This window comes from Muscardinus avellanarius (genome assembly GCF_963383645.1).
Source record: "Muscardinus avellanarius genome assembly, chromosome: 14".
NCBI lineage: Eukaryota > Metazoa > Chordata > Mammalia > Rodentia > Gliridae > Muscardinus > Muscardinus avellanarius.
The window spans coordinates 82,033,206-82,050,590 of record NC_137800.1 but is presented as its reverse complement, the minus strand read 5'-3'; the positions used below and the strand labels follow the sequence as shown (position 1 = coordinate 82,050,590).

Genomic DNA, 17,385 nt, shown 5'->3' with positions numbered 1-17,385 from the left:
AAATAAGACATTTTCTCAACTCTTACTGAGCACACCAACATTCAGCAGGATGCGCGTCTCTATAAATCAGCACAAATGAGCTGAAAACTGCATAACCAATGGTCAGAAATTCTTTAGCCATTGCTGGTAAGGAATCACGCCCTGAGGAGGAAGTGAAGTATGTAGAGACAAAGCAATCTGTCCAGTAAAAGAAAAGAAAGCAGAGCATCAGAAGGAGAACACTGTGAGCCGCTTTCAGCTCAGGGGGAGTTTTGCAGAGGAGCCTGGAGTTCTGAAGGTAGAGAACTTGCTGATGGTGCTTGTGGAGGAAAAACACCATGTAGCCGCTGGCCCCGCCCATGACACCCTGAAACAGGGCATCTCGCAGGATCATGAGTGTGAGGAAAATCCATCTGAGCATCCAGCTTGCCGGTAAAAAATAACAGTAGCTGTCCCTTTTACTAAGTAGTGACATATTTATGCTGCTGATACTTTTGATGTAAAATGGTAAGTTGATGCTTATCAAGGCATTGAGTAACCAAAAGAAGAGAAGCCAGGACAGGATGTTCCATGGAGACCTTGGCTTGAGCCTCCTCCACCTAGAGGCTCTGGGACTCATGGTGATGGTTTGGACCACTGTGAGGAGACAGGTGGTGCAGATTGAGAGGCCTCGGGCCACCCTAACCAGGTAAATAACAATTTTACAGCCTGTATCTTTTAGGAAGTTTATCAAACCCAAAGCTACTATTGTCTTTTGAACTGCTGTGGAAAGAAGCATTATGATATTTGTAAAAGCTAAATGGATGAGAAGAAGGTATATAGATTTCTTTTCTGAACTTATAAAGAAGATACATAAATAATTGACAAAAACAGAAATATTCCCCACAATGCCAAATCCAATTAGAAAGAGGAATATTGTCCTGGTAATATTCAAAATCATTTTTAGCTTCATGGGCAGAAAATCTTTGAATCTTTTCTTCAAATACTGTTTGAAGAAAGCATTAGTAATGATAAGTGTCTGAAAAACGTTTCATATAGCACATTTCTGGCATATAGAAAGCAGAGATGTTATGTGCAATTGTCGCATCCCTAAGGCTCCGTCCTGCAGAGCCCTGGGAAAGAACACACAAACGCCGAGTCTGTTGATGATGCTTCCTTCCTTCAATGCTCACACCAGGCAAATATATATCAGTATCATAACCCCTCCCTCATCACTCCACCAACCCCTAGCTTCCCACAGCTAGGGCATGCACATTTCTAACCCTCCCATAGGCGGGCTGGTGGTAGCACGAGGTGCTGTGTCACTGATCATCCGTAGGGCGCCTGATAGGGCTCACTGCTCAGGCTCAGGGCACCGCCAGCCTCGTGAGTCTTGTGACTTGGCAACATGCCTAGGCGCCAACTTGAGCCACCGCCCCATCCCGGTCTAGCCGAGCAGGCCCCGACATGCAATGAACAGATTCCACCCCCAAAGAAACATTACTTCATAGCACTTTTTGTGGGACATTCTGTAATCTTTTGAGTGAGATTTGTTGAAGATACATATAATTAAAAGCTGCAAAACATTTTTTTTTTCTGATTTTCATGTCAGCAAAACTGAACTGCTTGTTCAGGTTTTAACATATCTCATATATTTTAAATCACAGAAAGTGCTACATTAAACTAAAATATTCACCCAACATTAATGTCCTCAATTTTCTGCTAAATTCTCTTACATTCCCACCAGCCAGTTCCAAAGACCTGGGGCTCATCCTTACCTTCTCAGCCTCTTCCAACCCTTACACATAGACACTTATAAACTCTTATTGGTTCATCTTTAACACCTTTAAAATTTAGTGAGTTTTTCTATAGCCCTTCTTCTATTGTTCAATAGACATGTCTCATTTTGAGAACAACTCCTGGCTTATGCATTGTTTCCAGTTTTTGTGTATCTTTGATTCACATACCTTTATATCCCAGAGTTGTTTTTTAAGACTTCAAACTGATTCCTTGGTTCCACTGCATAGAAAATTTTCTGTGAATTTTTATAGACCTCACCATCAAGTCCAACTGCATGACACTTCATCAAAAACCCTAAACTGTTATTGGTTAATCAGAGATCTCCAGGAACAAGACTCTGGCCTAAAAAAAAAAAAAAAAAAAAAAAAAAAAAAAAAATCAGATATGTGGACTGCATGCAGCCAAGGAGGATGCCTCACAGGAACCATGGGCTTCTGTCTAGGAGAAGTCTGAGTTTCTACTGAGGAATTGCAGACACCTCAAAAGGAAGCCTGGACCAATTCTGGATGTGTTTATGTTTTTCAAAAGGAATTAGCAGAAAATAATTCCCTAGGTGTTGGGTGCTGTTATAAAATGAGTGGTTTATGAATTAGGAGTTCTCATTATATTATATCCGGGTATAGCAAGAGGGTTGGGGCTGCCTGGGTAAAAATAGTATCATCACTCCAACAGGTTCATTATTGTGTTTATAGCTGCTGCATAACTGTCTCCTGTTATCTTTGTAGTCAGATTTACTTTTGTTCTCTCACCATTTCTAACAGCAGAACTACTTTGATTTTTATTGATCCAAGTTGATTCCCTTTTCATTTTTGTTGAGTTTTTTATTTATGTAAGAGTTTTTAAATTTTTTTGATGAAAATAATTGTTCTTATTTATGGAGGATAGTGTATAAGTACCATGTATGCTGATAAAATCAGGGTAATTACAATTACCATTTCCCTCTCCTTGTTTCTTTATGTTTAGAGACTTTAGGCTCCTCCCTTCGAGTTCCTCATAAAATATATAAGTTACTCTGAATTATAGTTAACCCACTGGGCTCTTGAACACTGAATTTCATTCCTTCTATTTAACCAGTTTTGGGCACCTGTTACCTATCTCCCCTCTGTCCCTTTTCCCCTCTCTTATCTTCTGTAATTGCTATTTTACATCAAGATAATCATTTTCACTGTTTTAGGCCTGGGTAGGATTTTACTTTCATAATTAGCTTCCAACTTCATTTTCTCACTTAAAACTTACCTCAAACTACACATGATTTTTCCTAAAACAAAAGAATCCCAGAATTGGCACATGTTCTCTTGTACTTGGACTGCCTTTCTACAAACCTACTCTTCCTCCACTTCCTCCCAGTCATTAAGGGATGCCTTAAATGTCTTTGTCTTTAAGGTCTCTGGCAGCAGGGAGTGTGTGAACCTCGACGATGCCCAGGTTTGTTACCTCATAGCCTCATGTTTGAGGATACGAGTTACTACCTTTCAGCCTGTTTTCTTCTCTGCCAAGTAGGTAGAATAAAATCTGTCACAGTGCATTGAACCAAGTATGTCATGATTTTGAATGCATAGCCCACAGTGAAATAAACACAGACCTTAATAGAATAGCTGTACTAATAGTTTTGGAATTAGAGTTGATGGAAAATTTAGTCAGAGACCTGGAACTTCTCAGAAATGAATATCCTGAACATTCCTGAATGTCCTGCTGTCCTGATCAAATATTCTAGCATTTCCCATGATACTTTGGTCCTATCTTCACTTTCCCAGCATTCCAAAGCTATGAATCAGACTTGAAACCAGCTTCTGAGACAACTATTATGTCAATACCTTTTCTTTTTGTTTGAATAATATGAGAAATATCTGAGGAAGGAGGGATGATTTTTTTCATTTTTGAATCATTTTTGTAAACTATTTAAAATGGCACATGTTGCACTCAAATGTTGTATCATGCCACATCTGAATCTAACACCTAATAATTTAGGTAACTGCACCCACTTCAGCCACAGTTTTCTCAACTAAAATGATTAGGATTCAATGTTTCAGAAAACTATCACAAATCTAGCAAATTAGATCTAATTATATTAATTCATAACCTAGCAAAAATATACTGGGAATTTTTTTTTTGGTGGTACTGGGGTTCCTGGAAGCCCTTCTATCTCCGGGCTACATTTCCAGACCTATTTTTACATTTTTATTTGGAAACAGGGTCTCCTAAGCCAACGCTTCGAACTTGCGCGATCCTCCTGTCTCTGCCTCCCAAGCGCGGGGATTACAAGCGTGCGCCACCACGCCCAGCTATACTGGGAATTTTCTGAAGCGCAACTATAATTTTACTAGTACTTATTAATAGGTGCCTCTATCAAACTGGCAAATAGTGAATGAATATGACTTATGCACGTGGCATAATATATCTTAGATTAAGAGTGATCTTAAAAATAGATGCATAAAAAACCTTTCAAGAAAAATATACACACACATAGACATAAACACATATACATTTGAGGTATGAATGACTAAATGGGTAAAGACAAAGTTGGCTCGTGTGCAAAACACAGAAATGAAATAAAGAAATTTTATAAAAGTTAATTACCAATGATAGTCATGATGTAGATAATGAGGCATAAAAAAGTTTCCCCTTGATACCTGAAAAGCTCTTTTTGATTCCTGAAAGAAAGCAAAGAGGTAAAATGTGTAAAGACCACTTTATCCCACCTGTGTTTTCTGATGGCAAACTCAAATACTAAGATGCTTCACCATTTCTAGGAACACCTGTTAGAACAGGTTCCCTTCATCTTTATAGCCCCAGCTACCTATCTTTTGAAAACAACAACAACAAAGAATGAGTCAAGGTCCTAATTGTCATAGGACCCTCTCAGATTTCATCAAAGAAAAGTGCAAAATTTATGCTTCTGAGGAAATTTTGTGTGGCATATTGGAGTAAACAAGAGAAATGACAGGCCTATTCACCTTGATAGATGTGGTGCAAAGAGGTAGTGGGTCAGTCCTGGCCAGGTGAAGTTCCCAGGTCATCTTTATATCTTCTGGTTTTATAGAGCTCTCGACTACTATAAACTACCACTAAGACTTCAGTTTTCACAGTTGTCACCCTGTTAGGGAGAAAGAAACCCTCTGAAGAATCTCAGTCCCTGAAGCACAACTTTCCTTGTCTCTCCACAATTACTGCATTTGTTTGGTTCAAAAGTTATCTCAGTCTTAATTAGGGCATAATTATTTTGATAGAAGGGTGTGAAATGGGAAAGTGAACATTTAGTCAAGCTTCAGTCTAGGTTTCTTGATTTTCTGTTCCTCTTGTAAACTTCCCAAAGTTGTGAGCTGTGAACCAGCCTCGGGATGATTTCTGAGACACAGGACGAGTGACTTCCTTTTCTCTCTTATTAGAAACATCATTAATGATGATCAAAACTGGGAACTTTGCTTTCTGAGCACATCCCAGCCATGAATTTGTTCAGCTAGGAGTCACCTTGCTGCACGTATTCACATCACAGTTCAAGGTCTTTGCCAGAAGTAGCTATTTTATTTGTTTTATACTAAATCATAAATAGGATTTAGGATTTTGATGCCCCCTTTCTTCAAAGCACCAACGCTGCAGAACAACCTTCAAGTACACTCAAGTAATTCATGTAAACTCAGGATGGTCTTTATATCCAATATTTGTACTACTGCCAAAGAACCTTCAAAATATCCTGTGCAAAGAAATGTAAATAAATGTAGGCATAGGGCTTAGCTCAGAAATGAGAAAAATCACCAGTTTCCAGAAGCCCTAAGGGCTCTGAGCTGTCTTGGGAGACCAGTTTCTGGTCTCTGGTCCTCCTTTTGTTTCTTGGGTGACTGAATCTCCATCGCCCAGAGGGACACCTGAAAACCAAAAGGTGCTATAATCTTCCTGCCACAAATAAGAGTCTGTCTTTGAGATTAGTGTTGTTGCTATTCCCCAATTTTGAGTAGGAAAATACAGGTATAGTTGGCTTGAGTAAATTTCACTGGGTATAAGTACAAATTGAAACATGACAACTATTAAATTTCCTTGCTACAATAAGGCACATTTCCCTCCATCACTTTTCCTTAGAGTATTTTGTTTCTGCTGGGTTGAGCTGTATACAAGTTTTCATAAAAGATATATAATACTGTTACTAGCTTGAAACCCATGGATGCTTTCCCCAGGACCCAGAGTCCTCTGCAGCCACCAAGTAAGGTAGTGCCTTTCCTTCTACTTTCTGCAGAAGAGCAGGAATTTGGCTTCAATGAGCAATTGTTCTAAGTTCCAAATCACACTGTCCGACAATGTTTAAACTTTGTGCTTTTTATTAATAAAGATAATTACTTTGCACAAATAATCACTCCAATACCAGGTGAATATAGAATGCCTGTATGTGACAAATGGATCTGACAAGTGCTCTTTCTTGAAGATTTGTTATTATTTTTCTTGGGAATGTTTCCCTGATTGGCTACTCAAGGTGCATTTGTTCCCCCTCTTATTTGTTACCCCTCTGGTGGGTTTTCTCTGCTATGTGTCATATTTCAATTCCTTTTCAATTAAAAATAATTTTCTCTTTTCATAGAGGTTTTGTAAGTTCGCAGGAGATTTTGTTTCTTATTAGCTTTCCTTAACATATACAGATAGTAGATACCGAATTACAGTTTGAACCCAGAGTTTCTGACCCAAGAGTCCAAGGCCCTAATCAGCAACTACTGCTTCTTCTTCCTGGGACTTACCTGATTATTTGGCGCAGTCTTACTTTTAGTACTTTCTGGAAAGGCGAGTCTCTCAGTCTCAGTTTGACGTTCATCTCTCAAAGAATTGAAAACTGCCTTAGGTAAAGTCCCAGAAATAATGGTAATGGATATGACTTTCAAATCTCAGCTGGACTGTTAGTGGGCTTGCCACATCATCTTCAGAACTCTCTCTACTGGGTGAGTCTCTGGGATGGGGCATGTGCATCTCTCAAACACTATTCTGTGTTCTTATTCCATCTTTAGTACGTTTTTTTCATGTGAATTCCAGCATATAAAAGAAGATTCCCAATGCTGATTATTTTGAAGATTCCAAATTTTCAAAATAATAAAAATCTTGAAAGAACACACTGATATATGTTTTCTTAGTGATGGGTTTCTTGAGTTCTCCATATATTCTAGATATTAGTCCTCTATCGGAGGAGTAGTTGGTAAAAATCTTCTCCCATTCAGTTGACTCTTGATTGAAGTTCTTGACAGTTTCCTATGTTGTACAGAAGCTCTTCAATTTTATGCAATCCCACGTATTGATTCACTTTTTAGTTTGTTGTGCCTTTGGGGTCTTGTTGAGAAAGTTTTTATCTGTGCCAATGTGTTGCAGTGTTGGACCTATGCCCTCTTCAAGGAGCCTCAAGGTCTCTGGTCTAATTTCCAAGTCTTTGATCCATCTTGAATTGACTCTTGTGCAGGGTGAGAAAGTGGGATTAATTTCCAATTTTCTGCATATGGTTAATCAGTTTTGCCAACACCATTTGTTGAACAGGCTTATCTTTTTTCCAGTGTATGTTTTTGGCCCCTTTGTCAAAAATCAACTGGCTGAAAGTGTGTGGACTTGTTTCTGAGTCTTCTGTTCTGCTCTATTGGTCTATGTATCTGTTTTTGTGCTAGTATCATGCTGTTTTTATTACTATGGCTTTGTAGTATAAAGTCAGACATTGTGATTCCTTCTCCATGGTTTTTGTTGCTGAGCACTACTTTGGGTTTTTTGGGGTTTTTTTGTTGTTTCAAATGAATTTAAGGAGTACTTTTTCTATGTCTGTGAGGAATGATCTTGATAGTTTAATGGGTATTGCATTGAATCTGTAGATCACTTTTGGAAGTATGGCCATCATGAGGATATTTATTCTGCCTATCCATGAACATGGAAGACCTTTTTATCTTCTAAGATCTTCTTCAATTTCTTTTTTCAATGTTTTATAATTTTCTTTGTAGAGGCCTTTTACCTCTGTGGTTAAGTTTATTTCTAAGTATTTTATTTTCGTGCGAGAAATCTTGAGTGGAAGTGTTTCCTGGATTTCTTTTTCAGTGGATTTCAGCACTAAGAAAACAAATTATGCAATCAAAAAATGGGCAAGTGAATTAAATAGACACTTCACGGAGGAAGAAATTCAAATGGCCAATAAATGCATGAAAAAATGCTCAACATCATCAGCAATCAGAAAGATGCAAATTAAAACTACCCTGAGATTTCACCTAACTCCAACTAGAATGTCAATCATTCAAAACACCACCACCAACAAATGCTGGCGCGGTTGTGGAGAAGTGGAAACTCTACTACATTGTTGGTGGGATTACAAATTAGTGCAAACACTTTGAAAAACAGTATAGAGGATCATCCGAAGAATGGGAACAAACTTACCATTTTATCTAGCAATACCACTTCTGGGTATCTACCCAAAAGAAAGGAGACCAAACTACCAAACAAATGTGTGTGTATCTATGTTCATCGCTGCACAATTCACTATTGCCAAATTCTGGAAGCAGCCAAGATGTCCATCAACAGATGAATGGATTACAAAACTGTGAGATATGTACACAGTGGAATTTTACTCAGCCATAAAGAAAATCACAATTACATCATTTACAGGGAAATGAATGGAACTGGAGGACATTATGCTAAGTGAGATAAGTCAGTCACAAAAAATAAGAAATCGAATACTTTCCCTAATATGCAAAAGTTAAGGAGAAATGGGTAAGAGGGGGAACTCTAGATGAAGGAGATTCTATAGATGAGCAAATAAAGTGACAAAACGGAGGGGTTGGGGGAAGGGAAAATCTCCAAAGCACATGATGCACTTTAACAAACATATCAAAGTCAATCACTAAGCCAATTATGAGAAGGAGGGAGGGGGTAGGAAATGGGTAAGGGTTGATTGAGCGATGTGTGCATGTATGTCTCTACTATCTTTTATCCCATTAAGATGTATAACTACAATGCACCAATAAAAAAACCCACTGTTATAGAAGAAAAGTATATAGTTTATATTACTTCTTAGCACATTCAATGAAATACCATTGCCATTATCTTTATAATTTATTCAATGTTTATACAGTCAGGTATTGTTTCTCACTAAGGGATACTTATCAACATGTTAGAATTTTTCCAACATCCTACAAGGAAACCTATTTTTAATCATAGTTTCCCTTTAAAAAATAAGGAAACTGAGATGCCAAACTATAATGTACTTGTCCTGAAATCATATAGTAACAGAAAGCATACTATATTCTGAAGACCATGTTTCATCCACTAATTAAATTAAATTATTAAATTAATTTATGTTCAAGGTGTCTTGAAGATAGGTGTTTAAAAGAAATTATCAAATATTAACTCACTTTGATTTTCTCTGTCTCACTCTCTCTTCCTATTTCTGTCCTCTTTTTGGAAAACCATTGTTAGATTATGCACATAGAAGAAATCTTAACATCTTAATGTTTGTGCTAAGGGAATAAAAACTTCACAGGATTTACTGCACTTGTTCATCTTTCCTTGTTTTCTTATATCAACTATTGCAGAAATCCTCAGATTTCACGTAGGAACCAAAAAACCCAAAGCATTGCCCCATTCCTTGAGATACGGCAGAGATTAGTGCTGCCATCAAGGACTTGATGGAGTGGGGATTCTTACCAAATCCCTTTTTAACTCTGCTACTTGGCCCATGCAAAAGGCAGATAGATCTGGGAGGGTCACAGGGGGTTATCATAGCATATCCGGGTAGAGACAACACTTGCAGGCTTATGCCAGACGTGATTTAGTTGTTTTGCAGACAGACACATTCCTGGTCTATTCCAGCTATCCATATGGTCAAAGCCTTTCCCCCTATTCCTGTCTATAGGCTGCCCAGAGGCAAGTAACTTGCAGTTGGCAAGACCAGTAAGAGGCCTTGACTTTCCCATCTTGGGGTGGTGGTCATCGCTCTGGCCCTGTGTCATCATTTAGTTTGCATGGGCTTTTATTGCCTGTTTATTTTATGTTTATCATACTAGTTCTTGCCATTGGAGATATGATGCTGAATGAAACCAGTGAGAGGGAAACCTGAGAATCAGGTGAGAGGTGGAGGAAGAGTCAGGGAAGAGTGACTCATGGCTCCTGATCTGGCACTTTTCCTGATAACCTAGCTGGTGAGAGCTGCCCATGGAGAGGTACACAGGCATGCTCTTTGTCAGGGGCTCCTTGTTGCTTCTTTCAGGGATGAATTACCAGGGCCCCCAGAATCTGAGCAGTGAGGTGGCCACTTCTGCAGGAGGCCTGGCTTTGGGACAGGACTGCATAACCTCGTGAGCACTGTTGCCTCTCCCCTGACTGCCCTGTATAGTGTGAGCTCTCACCAGGACTGTCTCAGAGCTCCTATAAGGAGGACCTTTGTCTCTTAATTAGCCAGCACTGACATTGTGCATAATTATCCCTTTTCCATGGAGTATTCCTTTGTGAGTGCTGTGTACTCTCTTGACCTTTTTCAGGGTCAGCTGATGGATGCTCTTCCATTTGTTGTCATGAAAACCCACCATGATCATTTAATACCACTGAGCTAAGTGAGATCAGTCAGTCACAAAAAATAAGAAATTGGATGCTCTTTCTAATATGTGGAAGCTAAAGAGAAAATGGGTCATAGGAGGAAATGTAGATGAAGAAGGAGAAACTATAGATGAGCAAATAAGGCAACCTGAGGGGGATGGGAGGGGAAAAAAGGAAATTCCCTAATGTACATGATGTACATTCACAAACATATCAAAGTCATTCACTAAGCCAAACATGAGAAGGAGGGAGAGGAAAGGGAATGGGGTGGGAATTGGTTAAGGGCTAATTGAGTGATGTGTGCATGTATGTCTCCACCATCTTGTACTCCATTAAGATATATGACTACAATGCACCAATAAACAATTTACCCGGGAACCGGGCGTGGTGGCGCACGCATGTAATCTCAGCATTTGGGAGGCTGAGACAGGAGGATCGTGGTTCATGGAGAGCCTCGGCTACTTAGTGAGGCCCTCCATAACTTAGTGAGACCCTGTTTCAAAATAAAGAATATAAAATAGGGCAGAGGGTGTGGCTTAGAGGTCAAATGCCCCTGGGCTCTATCCCCAGACCCACAAAAAAATAAAATAAAATGTAGACTATAAAAAATAAATATTACAGAATCACTATGCTAATTATTTAGGGCATCAACATAACAACAGTAGCACAAATAAGGCTTAAAGGAATTGTTTTTCTCTTTGCAGTTTTAGGTTTTGATAAAAAAATATATAAATTGTTGACATTTATCAATCTAACCACATTTGGGTGGCAGCCTTTATAAATTTGAGATCTTAGAATCTCTGCTGATAATTTATGGTGTCAAAACAGCAGTAGTGGCATGAACTAGATAAGGCTTATGAGGATTTTTTTTCTCTCTTCACACATTCAAATTCCGATAGAAGAAAAAGAAGAAGGAGGAGGAGAAGAAAGGATAGAATAGTGCATGGTGATGCAAGCCTGAACTTCCAGTACTTGGGAGGCTGAGCCAAGAGGATTGACAGTTTGAGGCTAACTTAGTGAGATCCTGTTTAAAAAAATTTTAAATGTGGTTAGGGGTTCAACTCAGTGGTATAATGCCCATGGTTTCGATCCCCAGTACCATATACACAGAAAAAAAAAACAAAAAAAAAAAAAACAAAGGGCACATATTTTGGATATTTGTTAGCATAACTACATTTACAATATGTAGCTATTATGCAGTTTTAGATCTTATGATGATTTCTAAAATGGAGATAAAGTTTCTGAATTTTCTGTCTTTCTCTCAATCATTTACTTATGTGATCACTGCTCATGAGTTCTATCTGTGGACCTGTATGACTTAATGGAGAAGATAAAGGTAACATTAGGCCAACTTCAAATTTTAATCAATTTGCTTTAAGCTAAAGAAATACATACAATTGGTAATATGACTTTGAACTGCAGTGTGTGTGGGCGCAGCAGTGGCTCCTGGCTGAACAAGTCCATGGCTGGGTCATGCCCAAAATCTAAGTCCCCAGTGCTGCTTGTTATTGTTACTGATGGTGTCCCTGTGTGTGAAGGACTTGAGAGAGAAAGGAAGTGCTCGTCCTGGGCCTCAGAAGCCGTCCCCAGGCTTGTTTCCAGATGGGAACATTAGGGACAGAAAATGAGGAAACCTACATACAGAAACATGGCTGGTGGTTCACTTTGTCACTGCACATCCTTCCATGAAAGTAATTGCACCCTAATTAAGACTGAGATAACTTCTGAGCCCAACAGATGTAGTAATTGTGGAGGGACAGGGCAAGTTGTGCTTCGGGGACTGAGATTCTGCAGAGGGCTTCCTTGCTCTGACAGGGTGACAACTGTGAGCTCTGAATCCTTGGTGGTAGATTCTGGTAGCTGAGAGCTCTATAAAACCAGAAGCTGCAGAGGTGAGCTGGGAACCTCACCTGGCCAGCACTGACCCAGAGCCTGTCTGCACCGCAGCTACCCAGGTGAGTAGACCTGTCAGATCAGATATATTCAAATGCACCATGTAAATTTCCTCAGAAGCATAAATCTCAATCTCTTTTACCAGAACAGATTTGATGACAGTCTCTGTGAGCTTTTATACTGTCACTCTCCTGTTGCCTAAAGGGACAAACCTGGGGCCTGAAAGGTCGAGGGGACGGATGCAGCAGATGATCCTCCAGAGGTGCTCGGCATCTGTGTGACTGTGCTGAGCATCTGCTATTGTCAGCCAGTTCTGGAGTGGATATTGATAAGGTTCTCACTTTGCTGTCTTCCAGAAATTAAAAAGTCAGAAGGGCTATTCAGGTTTGTAGGAAGAATTTGGTTTTCTTCAGTCTTGTCTTACATGATGTTTCTTTCAGCATTATATTTTCATAACATATCTTTATCTAATATTTGTTGTTTTCCTGCATTTCCAATAGACCATGTTTTGCTTTTCAATTACATTGCTATGTCCCTAAGTGCACTGTGTTTAATTTCAAGACATTCTTCCTGCATCTATCCTTAAACCTTCACTATGCCGGGCGTGGTGGCGCACGCTTGTAATCCCCGCGCTTGGGAGGTGGAGACAGGAGGATCGCGCAGGTTCGAAGCCAGCTGCACTGGCTAAAAGACTCTGTTTCCAAATAAAAATATTAAAAAAAATAAATAGATCTGGGAGTGTAGCCCGGATGTAGAAGGGCTTCCAGGAACCCTAGTACCACCAAAAAAAAAAAAAAAAAAACAACCCAAAATCCTTCACTATGATTTCAGATAATATTGTACCAGACCTGTAAACCAGCTTTATTTATTTAATGTCTGCTTGTTAAGGAAAGTACTAAAAACAATTATTTGAAACCATAGTTTCTCATTTGAGAATCCTTGTTTTCGTTTGTTATGATCTTAGGCAACAAACATTTTTTTGAATGTTATGTAGCAAGGGGCACTAACCTCATAGTTTTGTTGAGAAAACTGGGCCTGATTTGCCTGAGTTGCTGCGAATTAGGGCCAGATGAGGAATAATACATCCATGTGATTGCCAAGCCTGTCTTCAATATACTTTACTACACTCTTCCCAAAGCAATCTGGAATCATACTCACCCTTCCTTCCTCTGACATTCTTCATTTCTTTTGTCAGAATGAAAGAGAGGTGACTTAATAGGTGTCTCAGAAATGGATCCCAAATCGGACTCAGTTTTGAACTTTTGAGAGGTGAGGGGGAGAGCCGAAAATTGACAATTACTGAAAAAATATATATATAAAAGCACAAACAGGTATAGGCCTTATAAACTCAATAGGACTGTTTTTGTGTGTGTGTATGTGTGGTACTGGGGATTGAACCCAGGGGCAATCTACCTCCAAGCTACATCCCCAGCCCTATTTTTTATTCTTTTTAATTTTAAACAGGGTCTCACTAAGTTGCAGAGGGCCTCGGTAAGTTGCTAAGGCTAGCTGTGAACCTCAGTCCTCCTGTCTCAGCCTCCCTAGTAGTAGGATTACAAGCATGTGCCACTCTGCCTGGCTCAATAAGACATTGCGGTGCAGTGAGAGCAGTCATTTATAGCAGACCCAATCTCTGATGCAGTAATCAATTAATTTATCCTAAACCTATTGTCCTGAACTGTGGCGCTTCACCTCATAGCCTGTAGCAAAGGCATTATGTGATTGACATTTAAGATTGTGTGGTGCTTCTTTAGGGCACTGATATAGTCTTTAGTCTCCCGCTTTGTCAGGGGAGGAGACAGAGTTTGAAAGGCAGTAAGGTATGCTCCTAGAGTCCTGTGGACTGCACGTGACCAAAATTGGGCACAAGTCTGTGTTTTTATACTCATTCTTCCAGAGACCTTCAGTGCAGGGACAGCTATAGCAATCCTTTCATCATTATCAAAAATGGGAGAAGGAAGGTTTGAAGAATTATATTTAAGTATACAGAATATATGCAGATCCTGGGGATTTGGTCTGGCATCCTTGTTCCTTATATGCTGGAGAAATTGACCCTAGTTTGACATAAGTTCTTAGGTATGACATGAGACTGAAGATTTTAGAGGCGAAAAAATAACCTCCTATTCATGCTGTATACAGTCAGCATGGACTGATGAAGGTCAAAGAGGCCTTATTGTTAGCCAGGGTGAGAAAAAGACACAGGACAGCAGGCTGCTTTTTACCTGGAACCACTGTTCTCAGGTTCTGCAGAAGCTGTCAAATGCCAACATGACCTCTTTGGAGTGATTTCTTTTTATACCAATGCTGCCCCACCTACTTTACTCCCAGAAACTATTATTGGGGCTTTCTAATTCACAAGCAGCATCTCATTAAAACACATAACACTTCCAAATCTCTTGCCCTAATTTACTTTAATAAACATTACTACAAACAAGACTGACCCTGGCATTCCTTAGCAGCTCCTGAAGTCACTGGGTAGGATGTCAGACCCCTGCTAAAGACCCTGGAAGAAGAGCATTCCATGGTTCCTCCAGGGCATTCACCCTGTAACTGATCTTTTTTCAGAAAAGAGACTCATTCCTTGCTGTCTGTTGGTGATTCAGCTTTAACTGTTGGGTCCTATGTGGAAAGGTTATACAATGTGACATGATACTGAGGACTTCACAAACCACTGAATATTCATAAGCAGTGAAGGCAGAATCATTTTGAGGATTGGAAGTACAAAAATACTAAGTTATTGACATCAAAGATAAGACACTAGAAATCATTAAACAAACCTGGAAACTGTTATGCTCAACAAGATGAGATCTAGAAAAGAACATTTCTGAAATAAAAGACACAGTGGAAGTTGAAACCTGGTTTAATTTTGAAGATGTGAAAGACATTGAAACAATTGGATTTTTATAAATGTCTGCATGTGGGGTGTGGGGAAGACAGATAGGTCATGCATGAGCCCAAAACTTTTGGAAAAGGATGATGGAATTATGATAGATGGTTTTTAAAAAACACAAATTTTGGGTTTAATGCAGCCTTGCTAAAATTGAACACAGATGAAATAAATAAGGACTAGAAAAATAGATTTGGTGTTGTTTTGGGAGGTCAAAATAAGCCTGATTTTCAAATTTAAATTTTTTAATATCAGTTCTCAAGATAGCATGTGAGACTACAGTAAACATTAGTGCCAAACTAATAGAGTGCTTTGGAAGAAATCTGCTCACTTATTCACTTTTTTTTTAGGGGGGGGGGAGTAGGCATTGAACTAGAGCCAGTCTACCTCCATCCTACATTGTCAGCTCTTTTTATTTTTTGTTTTGAAACAGGGTCTTCTTAGGTTGCTGAGAGTCTTCCCATGCTGCTGAGGCTAGTCTTGAACCTGGGATCTTCCTGTCTCAGCCTCGCAAGTACTAGGATGACAGACATGCACAGCCACAACCGGCTTTCCCTTACTTATATAATGACTGTGCTTTACACTCCAGAAAGTTGCTGTGTTATGAAATACATTTCTGCAGGAAAATATCAGCATTGCCAGTGCTTTCTTCAAGAAGATTGTTCCAGCTACGTTTTTCTGCGTATGATGTAAGAAATGTTTTTGAAGCCTGTCAAGGGAATAATCTTTGTCTTTGTAACAGGGTTTGGCATTGTGGGGAACATCTTTGTTTTTATGAATTACATGTACAGTTTAGGGAGCAGTGAGAAGACATCTATACACCTTATTCTCATCCACTTAGCAGTTACAAATATTATAATGCTTCTTTCCAAAGGAATGGCAAAGACCATAGCAGGTTTTGATTTGAGAAACTTCTTAGATGACATAGGCTGTAAGGTTGTGGTTTATCTGGAGAGGGTGGCCCGGGGCCTCTCAATCTGCACCACCTGCCTCCTCACCGTGGTCCAAGCCATCACCATCAGTCCCAGAACCTCCAGGTGGAGGAAGCTCAGGCCAGAGTCTACAAGGCAAATAGTTTTCTTGTTTCTCTTCTTTTGGATACTCAACTCCTTGATAAGCATGAACTTACCATTTTATATAAAAAATATCAGCAGCATGAACATATCACAAATTATCAAAGGTGACAGCTACTGTTATCATCTCTCAGAAAACTGGATACTCACATGGGTTTTTGTCACTCTCATGATCTTGCGAGATGCCCTGTTTCAAGGTGTCATGGGCTGGGCCAGTAGCTACATGGTATTTCTCCTTCACAAGCACCGACAGCAAGTTCTCTACCTTCAGAAGTCTAAATCCCTATGTAAAACACCCCCGGAGCTGAAAGCCACTCAAAGCATTCTCTTTCTGATGTTCTGTTTCCTTTTCTTTTACTGCACAGATTGTTTTCTCTCTTTATATTCAGCTTTCTCTGTAGGGAATGATTTCATAAGGATAACTGTTCAAGACTTTCTGACCATTGGTTTTGCGATTGTCAGCCCATTTGTGCTGATTCACAGAGACGGACGTCTGGCTGAATGTTGGCATGCTCATTAAGAGAGAGACTTTGAGAAAGTGCCTATTTCATGGAGCTTTTCAGTAAGTAAGTTGTAAATAAATATAAATGTTGTTATCCTGTAGGTACTACTAAATCATTCAGGGTTTGCTGAGTCACAGAAAGGTGTCTTTTCATACTATAAAGCTGAGAACCCTCCTGAGCAGACACCGAGCTTATAAGAAGCCAGAGGGACCCAGCTGAATCCTCATTCGCCACCCTACCATCCTTCAAAATGGAGCTGATATTCTCATTAGTGTTAGATGTCTTTTCCACTTCCACCACTTCTGGTAGTAAAATGCAAAAAATAGGCAATTTGGAAAATTATCTCAGATTTACTTAGTATTCATCTTTTGATCCAAAAAGTTCACTTCTTAGACCCAATCTTGCTGATATAATTGCTCATGTAAGACAAACAGTATTGAACCTATTGTATATTTCAGTGTTGTTTTTAGACAAAATTAAATGTTCAATAAATTGGCCATTTTGCTTGTTATTTAAAGACATTCATTATCTGGGCATGATCATCCACGCCTGCTATTTCCAGTATTCGGGTTCAGAGACAGGAGGATCACAGATTTGTGGCTAGCCTAAACAACGTAGTGAGATCCTGTTTCAAAAAAAATAACAGAGTTAGGAGTGTAGCTGAGATGCACACCATCTTTGGGTTCAACCCCCAGTATAGAAATAAAAGTAAAAAAATATTCATCTCATCATTATCTCT

General features: G+C 39.3%; 2 protein-coding genes across 2 annotated transcripts; one reads left to right on the top strand and one right to left on the bottom strand.

Moving 5' to 3' along the window:
* Nucleotides 1–22: 22 nt before the first annotated feature.
* Nucleotides 23–9,707, bottom strand: LOC308273228 (vomeronasal type-1 receptor 4-like; the record flags this gene model as incomplete). The annotated part of the gene is made up of 3 exons (XM_080710313.1): nt 23–997; nt 4,389–4,409; nt 9,507–9,707. The coding sequence occupies 3 exons, from the start codon at nt 9,705–9,707 to the stop codon at nt 23–25; spliced, it is 1,197 nt and encodes a 398-aa protein (XP_080566439.1).
* Nucleotides 9,708–15,766: 6,059 nt separating this feature from the next.
* On the top strand, nt 15,767–16,663 carry LOC308273227 (vomeronasal type-1 receptor 4-like; the record flags this gene model as incomplete). Its single annotated transcript, XM_080710312.1, has 1 exon — nt 15,767–16,663. One exon carries the CDS (start codon nt 15,767–15,769, stop codon nt 16,661–16,663), a length of 897 nt encoding a protein of 298 aa, XP_080566438.1.
* Nucleotides 16,664–17,385: the final 722 nt, after the last annotated feature.